Here is a 15,833-nt window from a genome sequence, read left to right as displayed (position 1 = left end):
GGGAGTTTTAATAATGCGCGCGCATAATTAGGTCATCACGTGACACGGAAGTGTGTGGTGGTGGTTTTTGTCATAGGATGAAAGTTCTTAGTATTTTAAGTACCTAGTTATTTTTTATTTAAATGGTGTATTTAAATATAATTTTAAGCAATAGAAATTATAATCAGGATGAATTCCGACGTAGAAACCTTTGTTCGTCAAGGAATTCCTTGGATGAAGCTGCCAACACACGTTAAACAAGTAAAATATTTAAGCCTTTGCTACTTTAAGAATAGGGCAATAGGGTAATGGCAGCCCTCTGCCTTCGACTGTATTAAGCTCTATGGGGAAATAACATGGGGTGCCATTAGTCTATAGGCTAATACTCGGAAATTCGGAATTTCATCTGTCAAAAGTTAAAAACCCAATTAAGTATAATTAATTACACTGTAATTTTTATTTAGCTTCTAGGAAATAATGATAAGGAATATAATAAATGCATAATTCAATTCAGCATCAAAAATCAATTAAGATTTAGGGGTAACTTAGGTGTGTACTAACTACTAAGTAATTAAAAGTAATTGGTTAATGACCAGTGTTGATATTGTGATATATAGTTCGATCTGTCAAGAAAAATGAAATGTCATATTACGAAGAACTGTTGAAATATAGCAGAGATCACCTTATGCTTTATCCTTATCATTTATCCGATTTTATAGTCACTGGCATGAGAATTACACCTTTTCAATACTATATTTCAATTATGCAGGTATACTCCCTAGTAATTACTTTAACCTCAAATTAATCTTAATTAAATTAAATTAACCTTGGAATTAATCCCAATTAACGTAAATTAATCGTAAACTAGGATTTACTTGAACAAGAAAGAAGTTATGACTCTTTGCCAAATTTTACCGCAGCAGACTGTAACTAAATTAATTAATTCTCATTTAGTTTTAATTTTATTAGTATTTTTAACGATTTTAAATTTAGGTTTAAGACTTTTGGGAATTGGTCGAAACCAATACATAGATTTAATGAATCAGTCGCGATCTTCCAAGAAATTCTTCGGAGTTCGTAAAAAACCCGTTAGAGAATTTCTACCCGTTAAACCAGTAGCCAATGTTCCAATTGAACCCTGGTGGAAAGTTCAAGTTGGCTACGTAACTGAGGAAGATATTAAACTGGTTACAGAGTCTGAAAAGATCACGATTGATAAAATAATTGACTTTGGAGCTCAATTAGCCGGAACTCTCGATATGAAAGATGTCAGGGGACTTTATTTAAAGGGTCTAGTTTATTTAGATGTCCCTGTAAATGACGAAGATTGTTTTATAGGTAAAATATATTAGATTGAAAACTAAATAATAAATTATAATTTTAATTAATAATTACAAGTTGTTGTTGTTTAATTTCTCTTCAGTCCCTCCGTTAGAAGGTTTTGTCATGAACAGAGTTTTAGGGGACTATTTTGAGAATTTATTATACCAAATTTTTGTCTCCATTGATGAGCATACAACTGTTTCTGAACTTGCAAACGTTTTGGAAACAGATTGTCAGTTAGTTAAAGTGAGAATTAAACTTTATTCTTTATTTTGGGTTAATTAGCCTTATTCCTGATCAGCGCCACCTACCCATAGCGGCGACTTTGAGAACTACTGTAAGCGGCAAGCCAATCAGATGTCGCTAAAATCTGGTGACGTCACTGACTGGCACTCTCGGGTCTTACCAAAAATGACGTCACCAGATTTTAGCAACATCTGATTGGCTTGCCGCTTACAGTAGTTCTCAAAGTCACCGCTATGGGTAGATTGGCGCTGATCAGGAATAAGGCTAATTAATTTATTTGATTTAAATAAATTTTTTATTATTTGATTAAATTTTTTTTTATTTTATTTTCAGAATGTAATATCAATGTATTGCCGCCTTGGTTTTGCCTTAAAGAAAGGTGCGGATATTTCTGATAATTTCCATTCATCGTGGGTTAGTGGCAAACAAAATAAAACTGTCAAAACTGAGACGAAAGATGTGGAAGCGTTTGTTTTATTGCTTAATTCCGATACTGAGGGAGAAATTCTGGATTGTGGAGCTGATACTATGAGCCTAAAGAGTCCAGATGAACCTGGTAAATAATAACAGGGTTCATACAAACCTGGAAAACTGGGAAAACCTGGAAAAATCAGGGAAATAAATAGTTGACAAAATCCTCAGGGAAATTTAGAATTTTTAATAAAATTCAGGGAAAACTCAGGGAAATTTGCGTCAAACAGGAGCCGAGTAATTAAGCAAAATGTCTGTAAACCGTAAACATACCCTCCATAGGATTAACATTACACTAAACTTTGGAACCTCATAACTCTGGTTATATTAGAGATACGGGGATGTCCTTTGATTATGTAATAGTCATATTTGTCCTCCCCCCACCTACTCCTTTGTTAACATTTGATCCATAGGATACTCCATATACGGGAAAAACCTGGAAAACTCAGGGAAATTTCAAATTTGCTTTCCAAAAGTTGTATGAACCCTGAATAATAAATCACACAGGCTATTTTTAAATTGAATTAAATAATTAATAATACTTAATTTTCATATAGATTCTGCTCTATTAACAAGCACCAATACATCACATTCCAAAAGAATTGGTTTTCTATTTGATTCCACATTAACCGCATTCCTAATGATGGGAAATTTATCCCCCGTCAGTTTTCTATTTTCTTTAGCTTAAGTTTAACTTTAATTATTTATAATTCTGATCTAAAGGGTCTTAAAAGTCACGCTGTAACTATGTTTGAAGTTGGAAAACTTTCTGACGAATCTTTGGATAGTTTTTTAATTGAACTGGAAAAAGTGGGAGATATTGGAGAAGGAGAAGCTCAACGTTATTTTCATCACGCTTTAACGTTACGCAACACCATTTTATTTCTAAGAAATAATCCAAAAATGTTATGTTTGGATACAAATGCAACAACTGAAATCTCAAATCAATCGTCTGGTTTGGCTTTGGATTTAATTCGATGCGAAAGTCTATTAAGTTTACAACCGGAAACGTGCAGTCGTTTATTGAATAAAAATTATTCGTAAGATTAATTATTTATTTATTTATTTATTTGGTAGTGTGCGAGTCCCAACCCGTTTTCATAGGAATTTGTGAGTATTCGCGTTCTCCGCCTAGGCTTATAACAGTAAATTACTTGAATTATTGTAAATCACTTATTAATTATTAGTAATTAATGAATTTGTTGAAATCGGACTCGGTAAAACGTTTTAGGACTCGCTTTGAACTCGGTAAAACGTTTAGGACTAGAGTTGGACTCGGTAAAACGTTTAGGACTCGCTTTGAACTCGGTAAAACGTTTAGGACTAGGGTTGAAAACGGTTTAGAACTCGCGTGGGCGTCTCGGTAAAACGTTTTAGGACTCGCGTGGGCGTCTCGGTAAAACGTTTTAGGACTCGCGTGGGCGTCTCGGTAAAACGTTTTAGGACTCGCGTGGGCGTCTCGGTAAAACGGTTTAGGACTCGCGAGGGCGTCTCGGTAAAACGTTTTAGGACTCGCGTGGGCGTCTCGGTAAAACGGTTTAGAACTCGCGTGGGCGTCTCGGTAAAACGGTTTAGAACTCGCGTGGGCGTCTCGGTAAAACGGTTTAGAACTCGCGTGGGCGTCTCGGTAAAACGTTTTAGGACTCGAGTTGGACGTCTTGGTAAAACGGTTTAGAACTCGCGTGGGCGTCTCGGTAAAACGGTTTAGAACTCGTGTGGGCGTCTCGGTAAAACGGTTTAGAACTCGCACACATCTAATATATACTCGTTTAAAAAATAATTTAATTCGACATAACTATTTTACAGGCTTTTAGTATCAATGGCACCGTTAACGAATGAAATTCGCCCAGTAACTAGTTGTAAACCACCGCATTTAGGTCCAGCGAACCCTGAAGTGAATTCCGTGTGGTTTAAACTATTTACTTATAGCGTAACAAAATTTGGACCGCCATCACTTCTCTTGGTTAAAGGAACGAGACTTCGAACTTTACCCAAAGTTTTTCGCGTAAGTTTTACTTTAAATACTAATTAATTATTTACCGTTATATATTTGCGTTTCTTGACTCGCGTTTTATAGAATCATAAAAGATTATTAGTGACTACTTGGGGTCACGATCCGGGGAATGTTCCAGTTTCTAACGCGATTGTTACTTTAAACGATGCGCTTTGTCATTCGGCAGTGTTAATACAGGGTCAAGGATCAGGTGGTGATCTTTCCTATGTGCCTTTTCCTTTGGATAACGATGACGTCACTTCTAGTAAGTCCTAAAATTTGTCTTGGAAAAGTAAGCGAGCTGAAAAATAGGCCAAAAAAGGCCAGTAGAAAGTGAGGTATTTGAAAAAATAGGCCAAAAAAGGCCAGTAGAAAGTGAGGTGTTTGAAAAAATAGGCCAAAAAAGGTCAGTAGAAAGTGAGGTGTTTGAAAAAATAGGCCAAAAAAGGTCAGTAGAAAGTGGGGTGTTTGAAAAAATAGGCCAAAAAAGGCCAGTATAAAGTGAGGTGTTTGAAAAAATAGGCCAAAAAAGGCCAGTATAAAGTGAGGTGTTTGAAAAAATAGGCCAAAAAAGGCCAGTAGAAAGTGAGGTATTTGAAAAAATAGGCCAAAAAGGTTAGAACATTTCGGGTAGAATAAAAATATTCCATAAACGTTCGGGAGAACTTTAGGTAATTTAAAAATAGGCCGAATTAATAAAATAGGCCAATGCTGTATTGTTTCTCAACAATAAGTGAGGGATTTTTGTTCAAAGATCCTTTAAAGAACCACGAAGCCATCCAAATGTTATCAAAGAATATTGATTTAAAATATTCGTGCGGATACGTGACAATGATGCGTTCGATATCTCCCACTCAAAGTGTCCAAAGCGACGTTAGTTTGTGCAGTAGCTTAGCCCAAACCCCTATAACCCCTTCGATGCCATCCGCTCCTTTAAATGGAATTAAAGATGACGCTTCTCGCCAACTGTTAGCCTTAGAATTAGACAAGTTAAATATTGAGAGTGTAGACGTAGACGTAACGGCGGAAAGCTCAACTTCAGCCTCAACTCTGAAGCACAAACCTGCGAACCTCGTTCTTAAGAGTTCGTCGTCTGTCTCCAATTTTTACAATCACGAAGATTGGACTCTCTTAGATTGTTGTTTCGGTATTCCTTTGTTCAACTCCGCCCTCAATAAAGACGTTTGCGAACGCGTTATTAAACATAAATTATGTCAAGAGTCCAGGTCAGTCAAATTTAGGCTTAACCCGAGGCATAAGTTTATAAGATATGTTCCATAAGTGTGTCACTGTTAATGAGAGCTTGTCATGAAGTGACGTAGGTGAAACGTCAAAGATTCTTGTAAAGCGACGCGTAGTGAGGCCTTGTCAAAGGCTTAGTACAGACTAAAGAGGAGGATGGACTGCAAAATTAACCGAGTGTAGTCAATTCTCACGTCGTTCTTGAACTAGCTCTCATTAAGCCTCTAACATTACGAAGTATGGGTAGTGACATACTTATGGAACATATCTTATAAACTTATGCCCGAGGTTATAGCAAATAGAAATTTTTTATAATTTCTTTCGTAGTTTACAAGAATTGACCAAAAATAGCCAGGATTTGTCGCAAAAGCTTTTGGATTTTATATCGCAGTATCAAGTAAATATTAATAATTTCTTAGGCTTAGCAATGTCTTATCAATTTTTATCAAAAGGATGATGCCAATGTCTCAAAGCATTCCTACATTTTCCCTTCAACTCGTAATGGAACTTGCATAGACCATGAGTTACCTTTACCAACGAGAAATATTTTATTTTTAAACGGGGAACTTTCGGTTTGGGAAGGTTTGTAAGGAAAAAAAAAGACTTACTAATATAATTAGGCCTAAAAATTACACACAAATTAACCTAATATATTTGTCTTACAACAAAGATGCAGATTTAGAAAAAAAGAAATATGGGTTTTATTGTAAAAAATGCTATTTCGCTTATTATTTCTATGTATAAAAGAATTATAATTAATAAAGTGTACAGATATAACTAATATAACGGAAGTTTTATTAAGCCTTGGCCTTAAACACGTGTACGTGTGGAAGTACGGGGTGTGCTCTAATAATTTTTAAAATTGGCGGGAGAATATTTGGTGTAACCTGATTGGTTAATCAGCGGCTAAAATCGATTGACGCTTATGGTTGGTTAAAAAATGTTGAAAAGATAAAAAGCTTGGGCATGGAGTATTAACATTTGTATAATACTCCACTCCATAGCCATAGTCATAGTGTCGTCCATATTTGTTGGTCTTGAAAGCTGCGTGAAACAATGTGTTTACGTATATCGTTTTTAAATATTTTCTTTTAATCGCGTAGGGTTAAAAATATCAACAAATTTAGCAGTGCTGTAAGGAGATAATTAAAATATTGCGAAGCCGCAGTTTTGGCGGGAATTTAGCGGGAGAGTTTTTTGTACGGCACGTGCGGAGATTCTTCAGGAAGTTGAGGCTTTTGGCGGGCCGCGCGGGCGGGTAGAACGAGCCTTGTCGCTTGTCGGAGCTTTACCAGGCAGCCATAATGGCTCATTTGCGCTTATTTGATGTGGTTTTCACCGAGAATTACAGCATTCAAGAGAAATTAATTTATTTAGAAACTTGCGACAACTTGGGAACATTCGTCGGAGAGGTTAGAATCATTTAATTAACATCAAAATTAGGCTTAAAACTTAATTAACAAATGATGCCGAAACCAAGGCTTAGTTGTAATACATTAGAAATGGAATGGATTGAGTCGATTGACCATGTTTTAGAAATGATATCTAAATCTAAAGAAGCGTTTAAATTTAAGTAAATAGAGTTTAATTATTTGTATAGGAACTAAAAAATGTCAATAATGTCACCAAGAAAATTAAGGAACTCTTGTCATCTTCATCCTCAAGGTACTTGTTGAGTTAATTATATATAAATTGTAGGCTGTCATTTTCAATTTAACGATGTTACCTAGGGTGGAAGGTTTGGCTCTTTTGCACACGGTTTTATGTCAGTGTTCGACGGACGTTTTTAGCACAGAAGCTGTAGCTTGGCTTCAACTTTGTACTAAAATTATTCAAGTATGTTTCTTCCTTTTAAACATAAATAAATGATATTTTGGGTAATGTAAAAAAAAAATTCAGAGTAACGAGGCACCAGCAGATGTCAAGAAACTATGCGCGTCAGTATTGTGTCAGTTATTGCAGTTTGTGTCATCATATTCAAATTTATGTCAGAAAGTTCCAGCTTCAGTTATCTCGCCTGTCATTGAGAGCATTTTAAAGATATCCATGGAAGATGATGTTAGTCACTCTTAACGTAACTTTAATCATTATTAGTTAGTTTTAATTCTTTGATTTTGATAATTATAGTGGAAAACGGAGGCATTATATCTTTTGGTAGCTTGTATGACATATTTTCCCGGACCTTGTGGGAATTTAAAGGTATAAATTAAATATTTAAAATTAAAAATGTAATTACTAATTACGAAGAATCTAATTGGGGCTTTTGTTTTAAATTTAGATTGACATAGAGAAATTTGTGCTTAAATATATTTACAATTGGAGCGATAATCTAGTGGGAATTGCGAGTCAGTGTGTAGCTTTGTTGCCATTAACCGGAGGTGGAGGCAACTTGGGATTAAGTCATTCCAGCTCTTGGTTTGAGCAATTTTCATCAATTCTTTCCGCAATGAATCAATTGTTGGAATATTTCGATGATCAATCAAAATTAGGTTAGTTTATCAAGTTTAAAATGATTAATATTAAGTCTTAATGAATGTTTTGTTCAGATGAATTTGAAACGATGGTTCTGTCCTCTGTGGATATCCCTGACCTTCCTGTTTCGGATCCATTGAAGTCTTTATTCTACGCTTACAGATTATACAAGTTTTTAGGTTCCTGTCTCTGCAAAATGCTTAAAACCCACGTACCTGTCAATGTAAAAGTGCCAGTCAATGCTGTTTTATCTCACATTTGTCAGTCATTAGCCATGAGAACTCCATTGGTGAGAAAATAATAATAAATTAATTAATTAAAGAAATTTTTAATTTAACTCTAAACTTAATTTAGCGTGAACAAATAAATTTGGATAATATAACTGCCTCATCGTTATTGCCATCTGAACATATTGTTAGTCTTGAAATCTTGGAGTCTTTGATTTTATGGTGAGAAACTGAATAATTAAAAAAAACAAAATACGTGCAGGGCCCCAGAGGTCCTATAATTCCTATAAAATGCCATATTTTTAAAACTGTCCTATAAAATCCTATAATTTTGACTAAAATCGCCAAAAATCCTATTAAAAGTTTAAAACCACAATTTTGAAATTTGCGCGAATTTTAAGCAACTTAAACCAGTACTCAGGTCTAAAAAATACCATAAAATGGGGATGGTTTCCTTAGTATTGCAGCTAACTTGTTAAAAATAGCTCGGGGCAAATAGGACTGTAACATACTTAAAGGACATCCCCTTATCTCTAGTAGAACCAGAGTTACTAGATTCCAAAGTTGGGTGTAATGCTATTCCTATGGAGGGTATGTTTTTGAACATTTTGCTTAAGTACTCGGCCCCTGTTTGTCGTAGCTGTAAGTTTTTTATATGGTTGGATGGGGGATAAGTTGGACTGTAACATACTCAAAGGGCATCCCCGTATCTCTAGTAGAACCAGAGTTACTAGCCTCCAAAGTTGGGTGTAATGCTATTCCTATGGAGGGTATGTTTTTGAACATTTTACTTAATTACTCGGCCCCTGTTTGTCGTAGCTGTAAGTTTTTTATATGGTTGGATGGGGGATAAGTTGGACTGTAACATACTCAAAGGGCATCCCCGTATCTCTAGTAGAACCAGAGTTATGAGCCTCCAAACTTTAGTGTAATGCTATTCCTATGGAGGGTATGTTTTTGAACATTTTGCTTAAGTACTCGGCCCCTGTTTGTCGTAGCTGTAAGTTTTTTATATGGTTGGATGGGGGATAAGTTGGATTGTAACATACTCAAAGGGCATCCCCTTATCTCTAGTAGAACCAGAGTTACTAGCCTCCAAAGTTGGGTGTAATGCTATTCCTATGGAGGGTATGTTTTTGAACATTTTACTTAATTACTCGGCCCCTGTTTGTCGTAGCTGTAAGTTTTTTATATGGTTGGATGGGGGATAAGTTGGACTGTAACATACTCAAAGGGCATCCCCGTATCTCTAGTAGAACCAGAGTTACTAGCCTCCAAAGTTGGGTGTAATGCTATTCCTATGGAGGGTATGTTTTTGAACATTTTGCTCAATTACTCAGCCCCTGTTTGTCGTAGCCGTAAGTTTTTATATGGTTGGATGGGGGATAAGTTGGACTGTAACATACTCAAAGGGCATCCCCGTATCTCTAGTAGAACCAGAGTTATGAGCCTCCAAAGTTGGGTGTAATGCTATCCTATGGAGGGTATGTTTTTGAACATTTTGCTTAATTACTCAGCCCCTGTTTGTCGTAGCTGTAAGTTTTTTATATGGTTGGATGGGGGATAAGTTGGACTGTAACATACTCAAAGGGCATCCCCGTATCTCTAGTAGAACCAGAGTTATGAGCCTCCAAACTTTAGTGTAATGCTATTCCTATGGAGGGTATGTTTTTGAACATTTTGCTTAAGTACTCGGCCCCTGTTTGTCGTAGCTGTAAGTTTTTTATATGGTTGGATGGGGGATAAGTTGGATTGTAACATACTCAAAGGGCATCCCCGTATCTCTAGTAGAACCAGAGTTACTAGCCTCCAAAGTTGGGTGTAATGCTATTCCTATGGAGGGTATGTTTTTGAACATTTTGCTCAATTACTCAGCCCCTGTTTGTCGTAGCCGTAAGTTTTTATATGGTTGGATGGGGGATAAGTTGGACTGTAACATACTCAAAGGGCATCCCCGTATCTCTAGTAGAACCAGAGTTATGAGCCTCCAAAGTTGGGTGTAATGCTATCCTATGGAGGGTATGTTTTTGAACATTTTGCTTAATTACTCAGCCCCTGTTTGTCGTAGCTGTAAGTTTTTTATATGGTTGGATGGGGGATAAGTTGGACTGTAACATACTCAAAGGGCATCCCCGTATCTCTAGTAGAACCAGAGTTATGAGCCTCCAAAGTTGGGTGTAATGCTATTCCTATGGAGGGTATGTTTTTGAACATTTTGCTTAATTACTCGGCCCCTGTTTGTCGTAGCCGTAAGTTTTTTATATGGTTGGATGGGGGATAAGTTGGACTGTAACATACTCAAAGGGCATCCCCGTATCTCTAGTAGAACCAGAGTTACTAGCCTCCAAAGTTGGGTGTAATGCTATTCCTATGGAGGGTATGTTTTTGAACATTTTACTTAATTACTCGGCCCCTGTTTGTCGTAGCTGTAAGTTTTTTATATGGTTGGATGGGGGATAAGTTGGACTGTAACATACTCAAAGGGCATCCCCGTATCTCTAGTAGAACCAGAGTTATGAGCCTCCAAACTTTAGTGTAATGCTATTCCTATGGAGGGTATGTTTTTGAACATTTTGCTTAAGTACTCGGCCCCTGTTTGTCGTAGCTGTAAGTTTTTTATATGGTTGGATGGGGGATAAGTTGGATTGTAACATACTCAAAGGGCATCCCCTTATCTCTAGTAGAACCAGAGTTACTAGCCTCCAAAGTTGGGTGTAATGCTATTCCTATGGAGGGTATGTTTTTGAACATTTTACTTAATTACTCGGCAACTGTTTGCGGTACTGGTTCTTTAAAAAAATAAAAATTAATCTTTTAGTGTCCTATATAATCCTATAATTCTGGAAAACCGTCCTATATAATCTCATATTTCCATCAAAAAATACCCATAATTCCTATAAATATCTTGGAAATTCGTGTAATTGTTTATTAAAATAAAAATAATTATTTTTAGCTGCGGAGATATTTTAATCCCAAATGCCAGTCTTATAAGCAACGTTCTACTTCAAACCTTGGAATATTCAACTGACGAAGACGAAAGCGAGAATTCAAACACCAGCTACTTTTATAATAATTTGAGGAAATCAGTTTATAAAGTCTTACAAACATTCATCAGGAAATTGGGCTCAAATTCTTTAGTCCACGAATCAATTTCCTCATTTTATTCCCAAATTTACTTGGATATTAAGGTAATATAATTAAATGAATATTTTAATTCGTTGTTTAATTTTGTTATTTAACATTTAGCCCTCAAAGAAAGCGCCAAATTTTAATGATACGTCATCCGGATCAAATGCTAAAAAGAGAAGACGCATGATGATTGATGGAAATTTGGAAGATTTATATTCTGAAGATAATCATAAACTAAAGTATCCTGATTGTGATTGGGAAACAGTGAAAGAATCTTTATCTGGTAAGAACTTGGATAATTTTAATTAACAAACTTTAATTAACTTCATTTTATAATAAAAAAACACAATTTTTTCTTAGCTTTGAAAACAATTTTGTACTCGTCTGGGCCTTTGATTAAGGACGACCTTCATAGGGTAAAATTAACCCTTAATTTTAATTAATATACTTAAATTAATCCTTAGATTTAAATTTAATATTCTGGAGTTTGTTTATTAAATATTCTTTATGACAGGACATTGGCAAAACCATCGTAACTCTTCTCCTAAAGATTCAGCAAAACTCGGAAAATATTCCTTTACCTTACTCAAACGCATTATGTCGTCGCGAATTATACCGCGTTCTCTTAGCTTTGGTGGTTTGCCCAAACAGTACGTGTCCACCTCCTTACCAACCAGCGGTCAGAATCTTTAGCGTGGGTCAACGGGACGTCGTAGAAATTGTTTCCGAATCTTGTATGGAAGCTCTCTCAGTCAGTGGCTCGTTATCGCATCCCGTAGTTGCTCCATTACAATTCTGTAACCCAGTTGAAGTCCAGGGATCTTACGCGTCGGAAGGAGAGGAAACTGCTTCTAATGAAGTCGAATCCGACTACCAAGATGAACGAGATAGTATTATGGAAGAGGAAGATGAAGATTATAATGAGGAATATCCTGCACCCGAATCCTCCGTTGATGATGTTGAAGAAATGAAGAAGAAACCTCAGCCCAAAGCTCCGACACGACCCGTCAAACCGAGCTTGAATATTCCTCACAAATCTGTCGTACAACAACAACATGTTCCAGTTGCCACTGAAAGACAGTTGCAACGTAATAATGAAATTGTCTTAGTGGATGAAGATGAACGTAAGAATGTAGCAATAAGAAACCGAATAACCACACCATTACGTCCTACTCCTCTCGAAGAAAGAAGGCCAGCACCAGCGTCGGTTCAACTACAGTTATCAAGGAAGACTCCTCAACCAGCTGGTGTAACGCCCTTGGATCCATCGCGCAATTCTCAACAGCCAAGGCCTAAAAGTGTCGTTCAAAACTCAATTGGAATAAAGGGACCCAAACATCTGGAAGAAGTTATTGATGAAGATATTGTTGAAATGGATCCGGAAGATAGCGAAGTTGAAGAGGATTACGAGGAAGACGAGGATGAGGAAGAAGATGGACATTACAGAAGGGGCGAGTCGGTGGAGGGTTATTATAGCCACGAGGAAGATTTCGAAAACGATGAAGATATCAATGATAGAGATGAAGAAGATGAAGACAGCTTTAGGCGAAGTGTTTATGGAGATTATACAGTCGAGAAGCAGGACATTGCGAGAAAGGGGAGTCAAGTACCCACAATTCAGAAGAGTATTTCAAATTCCAATAATGCAGTTACCACAGTCAACATTTCCACTTTGAATCAGAATCAACACCACCAACAACAACCACAACAACGCAACATTGTTAAAACAAGTTCGGGAGTTATGAGGATGGAGGACTGTGGTGTTGGGGACCAAAAAGAAAAGCCCCCCGCGGATGCTAACCTAATTCAGGTATCTTCCATTAAGGCAGTGGAAGTCAACTCGTCTCAAGGACCACCACCAACCCTACCCAAGAAAGGTGACGGTTCCGGTCCTCTTCAAAAGAATGAAGTAATTATCCCCAAAACGAATGATTTCGTTGTTACCGTCATCAATGAACAGAATCACGTCATTGTCACGGAGAATCCTAGTCCCGCTTTGACAAAAGATTCAATGGACGTTCATGTTGTCGACATTTCCATCTCACCTGTTAAGGACAGAATAGGTCTAGAACAGCGACAAGTTGAATTAGAAGCCGAATCTGCAATGTCTCCACCAACTGAAACTGAAAATAAACCTATCCTTATTTCCTCCATCGAGGGTAATACCGCCGTCTTTGCTCTCGACAACACGGAGGAACACGTTATTGTTGAGAATAACATTGCCCAAACAGTTAAACCTCTAAAATCTCCAGAAACACATCAGAGTCCAACCAGTACGCATCAATACGTCGTTTTAAACCAAAAATCGCCTCAACCAGAACCTGTGGAAGTGAAAACTTACACTTATGACGATGTTGAAGAATGCGTCGAACCTTTGGTTGATGACGAGGATAAGCAAAGCGTCGATGATATGATGGGAGAACCGGAAGCCAAAAAGATTTGCATCGCCGCGGTAAGTTACCGAGGCTTAACACGACCTTATCAAGGCTTAACCTAAGCCTGCGCTAGTTGCGATATAATAATTTTATGAAGTTAAAATAACCGTTTCAGATTGAAGAAAAAGACGTGGACAGTATGTTGAAAGACTTTAAACCTTGCCTGAAAGACGACTGAAGACCCAAAGTTTAAAGTTTGATAAAATAAATAAAAAAAACCATTCAATCTCCATCAAAGAAGGACGTTATAGGACGTCTTCTATTTCCTTTAATTTTTTTCTCATTGGTATTTACGTTTAAATAAATATCAAAGTTTCCTACATAAATACCAGCTTTAATTAATTAATATAATCCAGAAATAACTTTTATTGGGTTTCATGATACATGAATTTTACGGAAAAAAATCCTAAGATTGCTTTTTTTTTTTTTTTTAAGATTTTGCAGAGTTTATATCGAAGCTTAAGCGAGAAATATTGAGTTATTTTTTATTGTTGAGGGTAATTTGGTGTTTAAAACTTTTCCTAGACACAAACAGGACTCGGCTCAAAAAATTATACACATTTTTCTGGTGGTTTTATTTTAAAGCGCGCGTAGTTTTAGAAGTTTTAATTCTAAGATTATATTCATTCCCTGAGCCTTTCCGGCGATCAATTTTAAGAGGTATTTGACTAAGCTTATTGAATTTAGCTTGTAGCTGTAAAGCCAATTGAAAATCAGCTTTTTCTTGTTCTACTTTTTGTAGGTTAGATGATTCTTCGCTAGTGTCTATATTGTCCAAATCTGATTGGCAAGCTTTGGAACAAAAGTCTTTACCAGAAGTGGTAGTTTTAAAATCAAGAGCATTTTTCCCCATTTTTGAACTCTTCTTTCCTGTACCCGCATTCTTCACTCCCGTTTTGATAAAATTGGAATTCTCTCTTAGAGGATAAATATCTTCTTGTTTGGCAGTTGAACTATCACTATCTTTGTTCAGTTTTTCCCGTACAATGTCTCTTATTCTTGTATTTTCTTGTTGCGCATTTTCATCATCATAATTCAATCTTCTGGCTTTTGAAAGTATCACGTCTGGTTTCAATATTTGGCCATCAGGTAACTTTTTAGGCGGAGTTAGTGGTGCGGCGTTGATAGGTTTAAAGTGAGACAATTCCTGAGTTATGCTATCTGAACTATCGACACTTGAACTTCTAGGTTTTGTTGAACATGTGGAGGAACAAGATGGTAAACTAGGATCAACTTCGTAACGGGCTCTTTTAGGATTTGTAGGTTTGAATGATGAGTGTGAACTTTCATTTGTAGATGATGTTGCTTCTTGTTGAAGCAATTTTTTGATAAATTCTTCACTGGCTTTTTCTTCTCTAAGTCTTTCTTGTTCTTTCTCTTCATTAAACTATTGGGCATTATTCATCTTTAGTTTGATTCTAACTAGTCATTTAAATCTTATAATACCTTTTTTAACATCTCATCAAATTCGGTTTTAATCTCTCCCGGTTGGCAATAAGATGATGATGCCATGCTTCTACTTGTGTCTGACTCCTCCATGCTGTCACTATCTTCTGAAGATATGAAACAGAATTGTAACGCTAATTGAATTTAAAGCAACTGTTATTTAATACCTGAATCATCGCTAGATGATTCGGTGTCTTCATCAGACATCATTCTTTTCCTGACTTCATTTGGGAAGGCTTTCTGGATTGCTTCCCAGAGAACAGTGTCTACGAGGCTACCTTTTCGTTTTGCTTTGCGGGCCCAGGAAGACAGCCTTGTGCGGCACAAGGGGCATTGAAAGCTGGTGAGTTCGCAGTTTTTCTCGAAACAACTTTTACAGAGTTCATGTTTACAGGGTAATTTAACAGGATGGATTAGAATTTCTAGGCATATTGTACACTTTACATCCAAAAGGGTTAATTTTTGTGGCTTTTTATTTACAGGGACAACAGGCCTTGATTTTGTAATTTTTGGCATATTTTTTACTAATTTTGGAGCTACAGATTTCGGGGTCTGTTAAGAAATAAAGAAAATAGGCTAAAAAGTAACAAATTAGTTTTGCACTTAGGCATCCATTATTACGTCTATTTTTCGCGCATCTCCCATGGCTTTCCCGCCAAATTCCGATGGCGCAGGAGTTTAGGGTTAAAGGTCATTTCAATCTCAGTAGTATGATTTTTCTTATCATTACGCTGGATAAACCGTTTGACTTCGATTTATGTGAGCATTAATGAAAAAAATATTCAACTTCAATAACGTAACTTTAATTGTGTGTCAGATTTAAATATAATAGTTATTTTTTTATTTTTTATTTTCGCTCACTTCCTTTCT

At 36.5% G+C, this 15,833-nt stretch overlaps 3 protein-coding genes across 5 annotated transcripts; 2 read left to right on the top strand and 1 right to left on the bottom strand.

The window, feature by feature from the left end:
- The first annotated feature begins 42 nt into the window (after positions 1-42).
- LOC149673649 (protein FAM91A1) lies at positions 43-6,040 on the top strand. The gene is made up of 14 exons (XM_089839281.1): positions 43-240; positions 444-528; positions 597-748; positions 848-905; positions 973-1,317; positions 1,403-1,548; positions 1,882-2,104; positions 2,577-2,680; positions 2,743-3,059; positions 3,826-4,024; positions 4,097-4,277; positions 4,767-5,238; positions 5,582-5,651; positions 5,707-6,040. The coding sequence occupies exons 1-14, from the start codon at positions 169-171 to the stop codon at positions 5,842-5,844; spliced, it is 2,562 nt and encodes an 853-aa protein (XP_089695407.1). The 5' UTR covers positions 43-168; the 3' UTR covers positions 5,845-6,040.
- A 209-nt stretch (positions 6,041-6,249) lies between these two features.
- On the top strand, positions 6,250-13,843 carry LOC149673648 (uncharacterized). 2 transcript variants are annotated; one of them, XM_089839279.1, is made up of 13 exons: positions 6,250-6,666; positions 6,855-6,919; positions 6,985-7,090; positions 7,154-7,312; positions 7,382-7,453; positions 7,533-7,743; positions 7,801-8,015; positions 8,081-8,175; positions 10,907-11,141; positions 11,200-11,365; positions 11,443-11,498; positions 11,597-13,534; positions 13,633-13,843. In XM_089839279.1, exons 1-13 carry the CDS (start codon positions 6,559-6,561, stop codon positions 13,693-13,695), a joined length of 3,489 nt encoding a protein of 1,162 aa, XP_089695405.1. In that variant the 5' UTR covers positions 6,250-6,558; the 3' UTR covers positions 13,696-13,843. The 2 variants fall into 2 exon arrangements, with proteins under 2 accessions (XP_089695405.1, XP_089695406.1); XM_089839280.1 differs by having other exon boundaries at positions 13,615-13,843.
- Positions 13,844-13,850: 7 nt separating this feature from the next.
- LOC149673647 (E3 ubiquitin-protein ligase RNF169-like) lies at positions 13,851-15,821 on the bottom strand. Of its 2 annotated transcripts, none has more exons than XM_089839301.1 (3): positions 15,131-15,821; positions 14,964-15,067; positions 13,851-14,904 (listed from the first exon to the last, which is right to left on the bottom strand). In XM_089839301.1, the coding sequence occupies exons 1-3, from the start codon at positions 15,477-15,479 to the stop codon at positions 14,092-14,094; spliced, it is 1,266 nt and encodes a 421-aa protein (XP_089695427.1). In that variant the 5' UTR covers positions 15,480-15,821; the 3' UTR covers positions 13,851-14,091. The 2 variants fall into 2 exon arrangements, with proteins under 2 accessions (XP_089695427.1, XP_089695426.1); XM_089839300.1 differs by having other exon boundaries at positions 14,964-15,070; positions 15,131-15,819.
- Positions 15,822-15,833: the final 12 nt, after the last annotated feature.

Source organism: Phalangium opilio, unplaced genomic scaffold (genome assembly GCF_054372755.1).
Source record: "Phalangium opilio isolate 3A_F unplaced genomic scaffold, DU_Popi_V2 ptg000048l_1, whole genome shotgun sequence".
Taxonomy (NCBI): Eukaryota; Metazoa; Arthropoda; class Arachnida; order Opiliones; family Phalangiidae; genus Phalangium; species Phalangium opilio.
The sequence above is the reverse complement of the archived record's forward strand: the minus strand, read 5'-3'. Positions and strand labels throughout refer to the sequence as shown.

Coding starts and splice junctions, on each gene's coding strand:
- LOC149673649 (XM_089839281.1), top strand. CDS start 169: ATGAATTCCGACGTAGAAACCTTTGTTCGTCAAGGAATTCCTTGGATG. Junction 529..596: donor AAGATTTAGGGGTAACTTAG/GTGTGTACTAAC, acceptor TGTGATATATAG/TTCGATCTGTCAAGAAAAAT. Junction 4,025..4,096: donor CTTTACCCAAAGTTTTTCGC/GTAAGTTTTACT, acceptor CGCGTTTTATAG/AATCATAAAAGATTATTAGT.
- LOC149673648 (XM_089839279.1), top strand. CDS start 6,559: ATGGCTCATTTGCGCTTATTTGATGTGGTTTTCACCGAGAATTACAGC. Junction 7,313..7,381: donor AGATATCCATGGAAGATGAT/GTTAGTCACTCT, acceptor TGATAATTATAG/TGGAAAACGGAGGCATTATA. Junction 7,744..7,800: donor CGATGATCAATCAAAATTAG/GTTAGTTTATCA, acceptor TGTTTTGTTCAG/ATGAATTTGAAACGATGGTT.
- LOC149673647 (XM_089839300.1), bottom strand. CDS start 15,479: ATGCCAAAAATTACAAAATCAAGGCCTGTTGTCCCTGTAAATAAAAAG. Junction 15,071..15,130: donor ATCATCTAGCGATGATTCAG/GTATTAAATAAC, acceptor TCATATCTTCAG/AAGATAGTGACAGCATGGAG. Junction 14,905..14,963: donor TTGATGAGATGTTAAAAAAG/GTATTATAAGAT, acceptor AATGCCCAATAG/TTTAATGAAGAGAAAGAACA.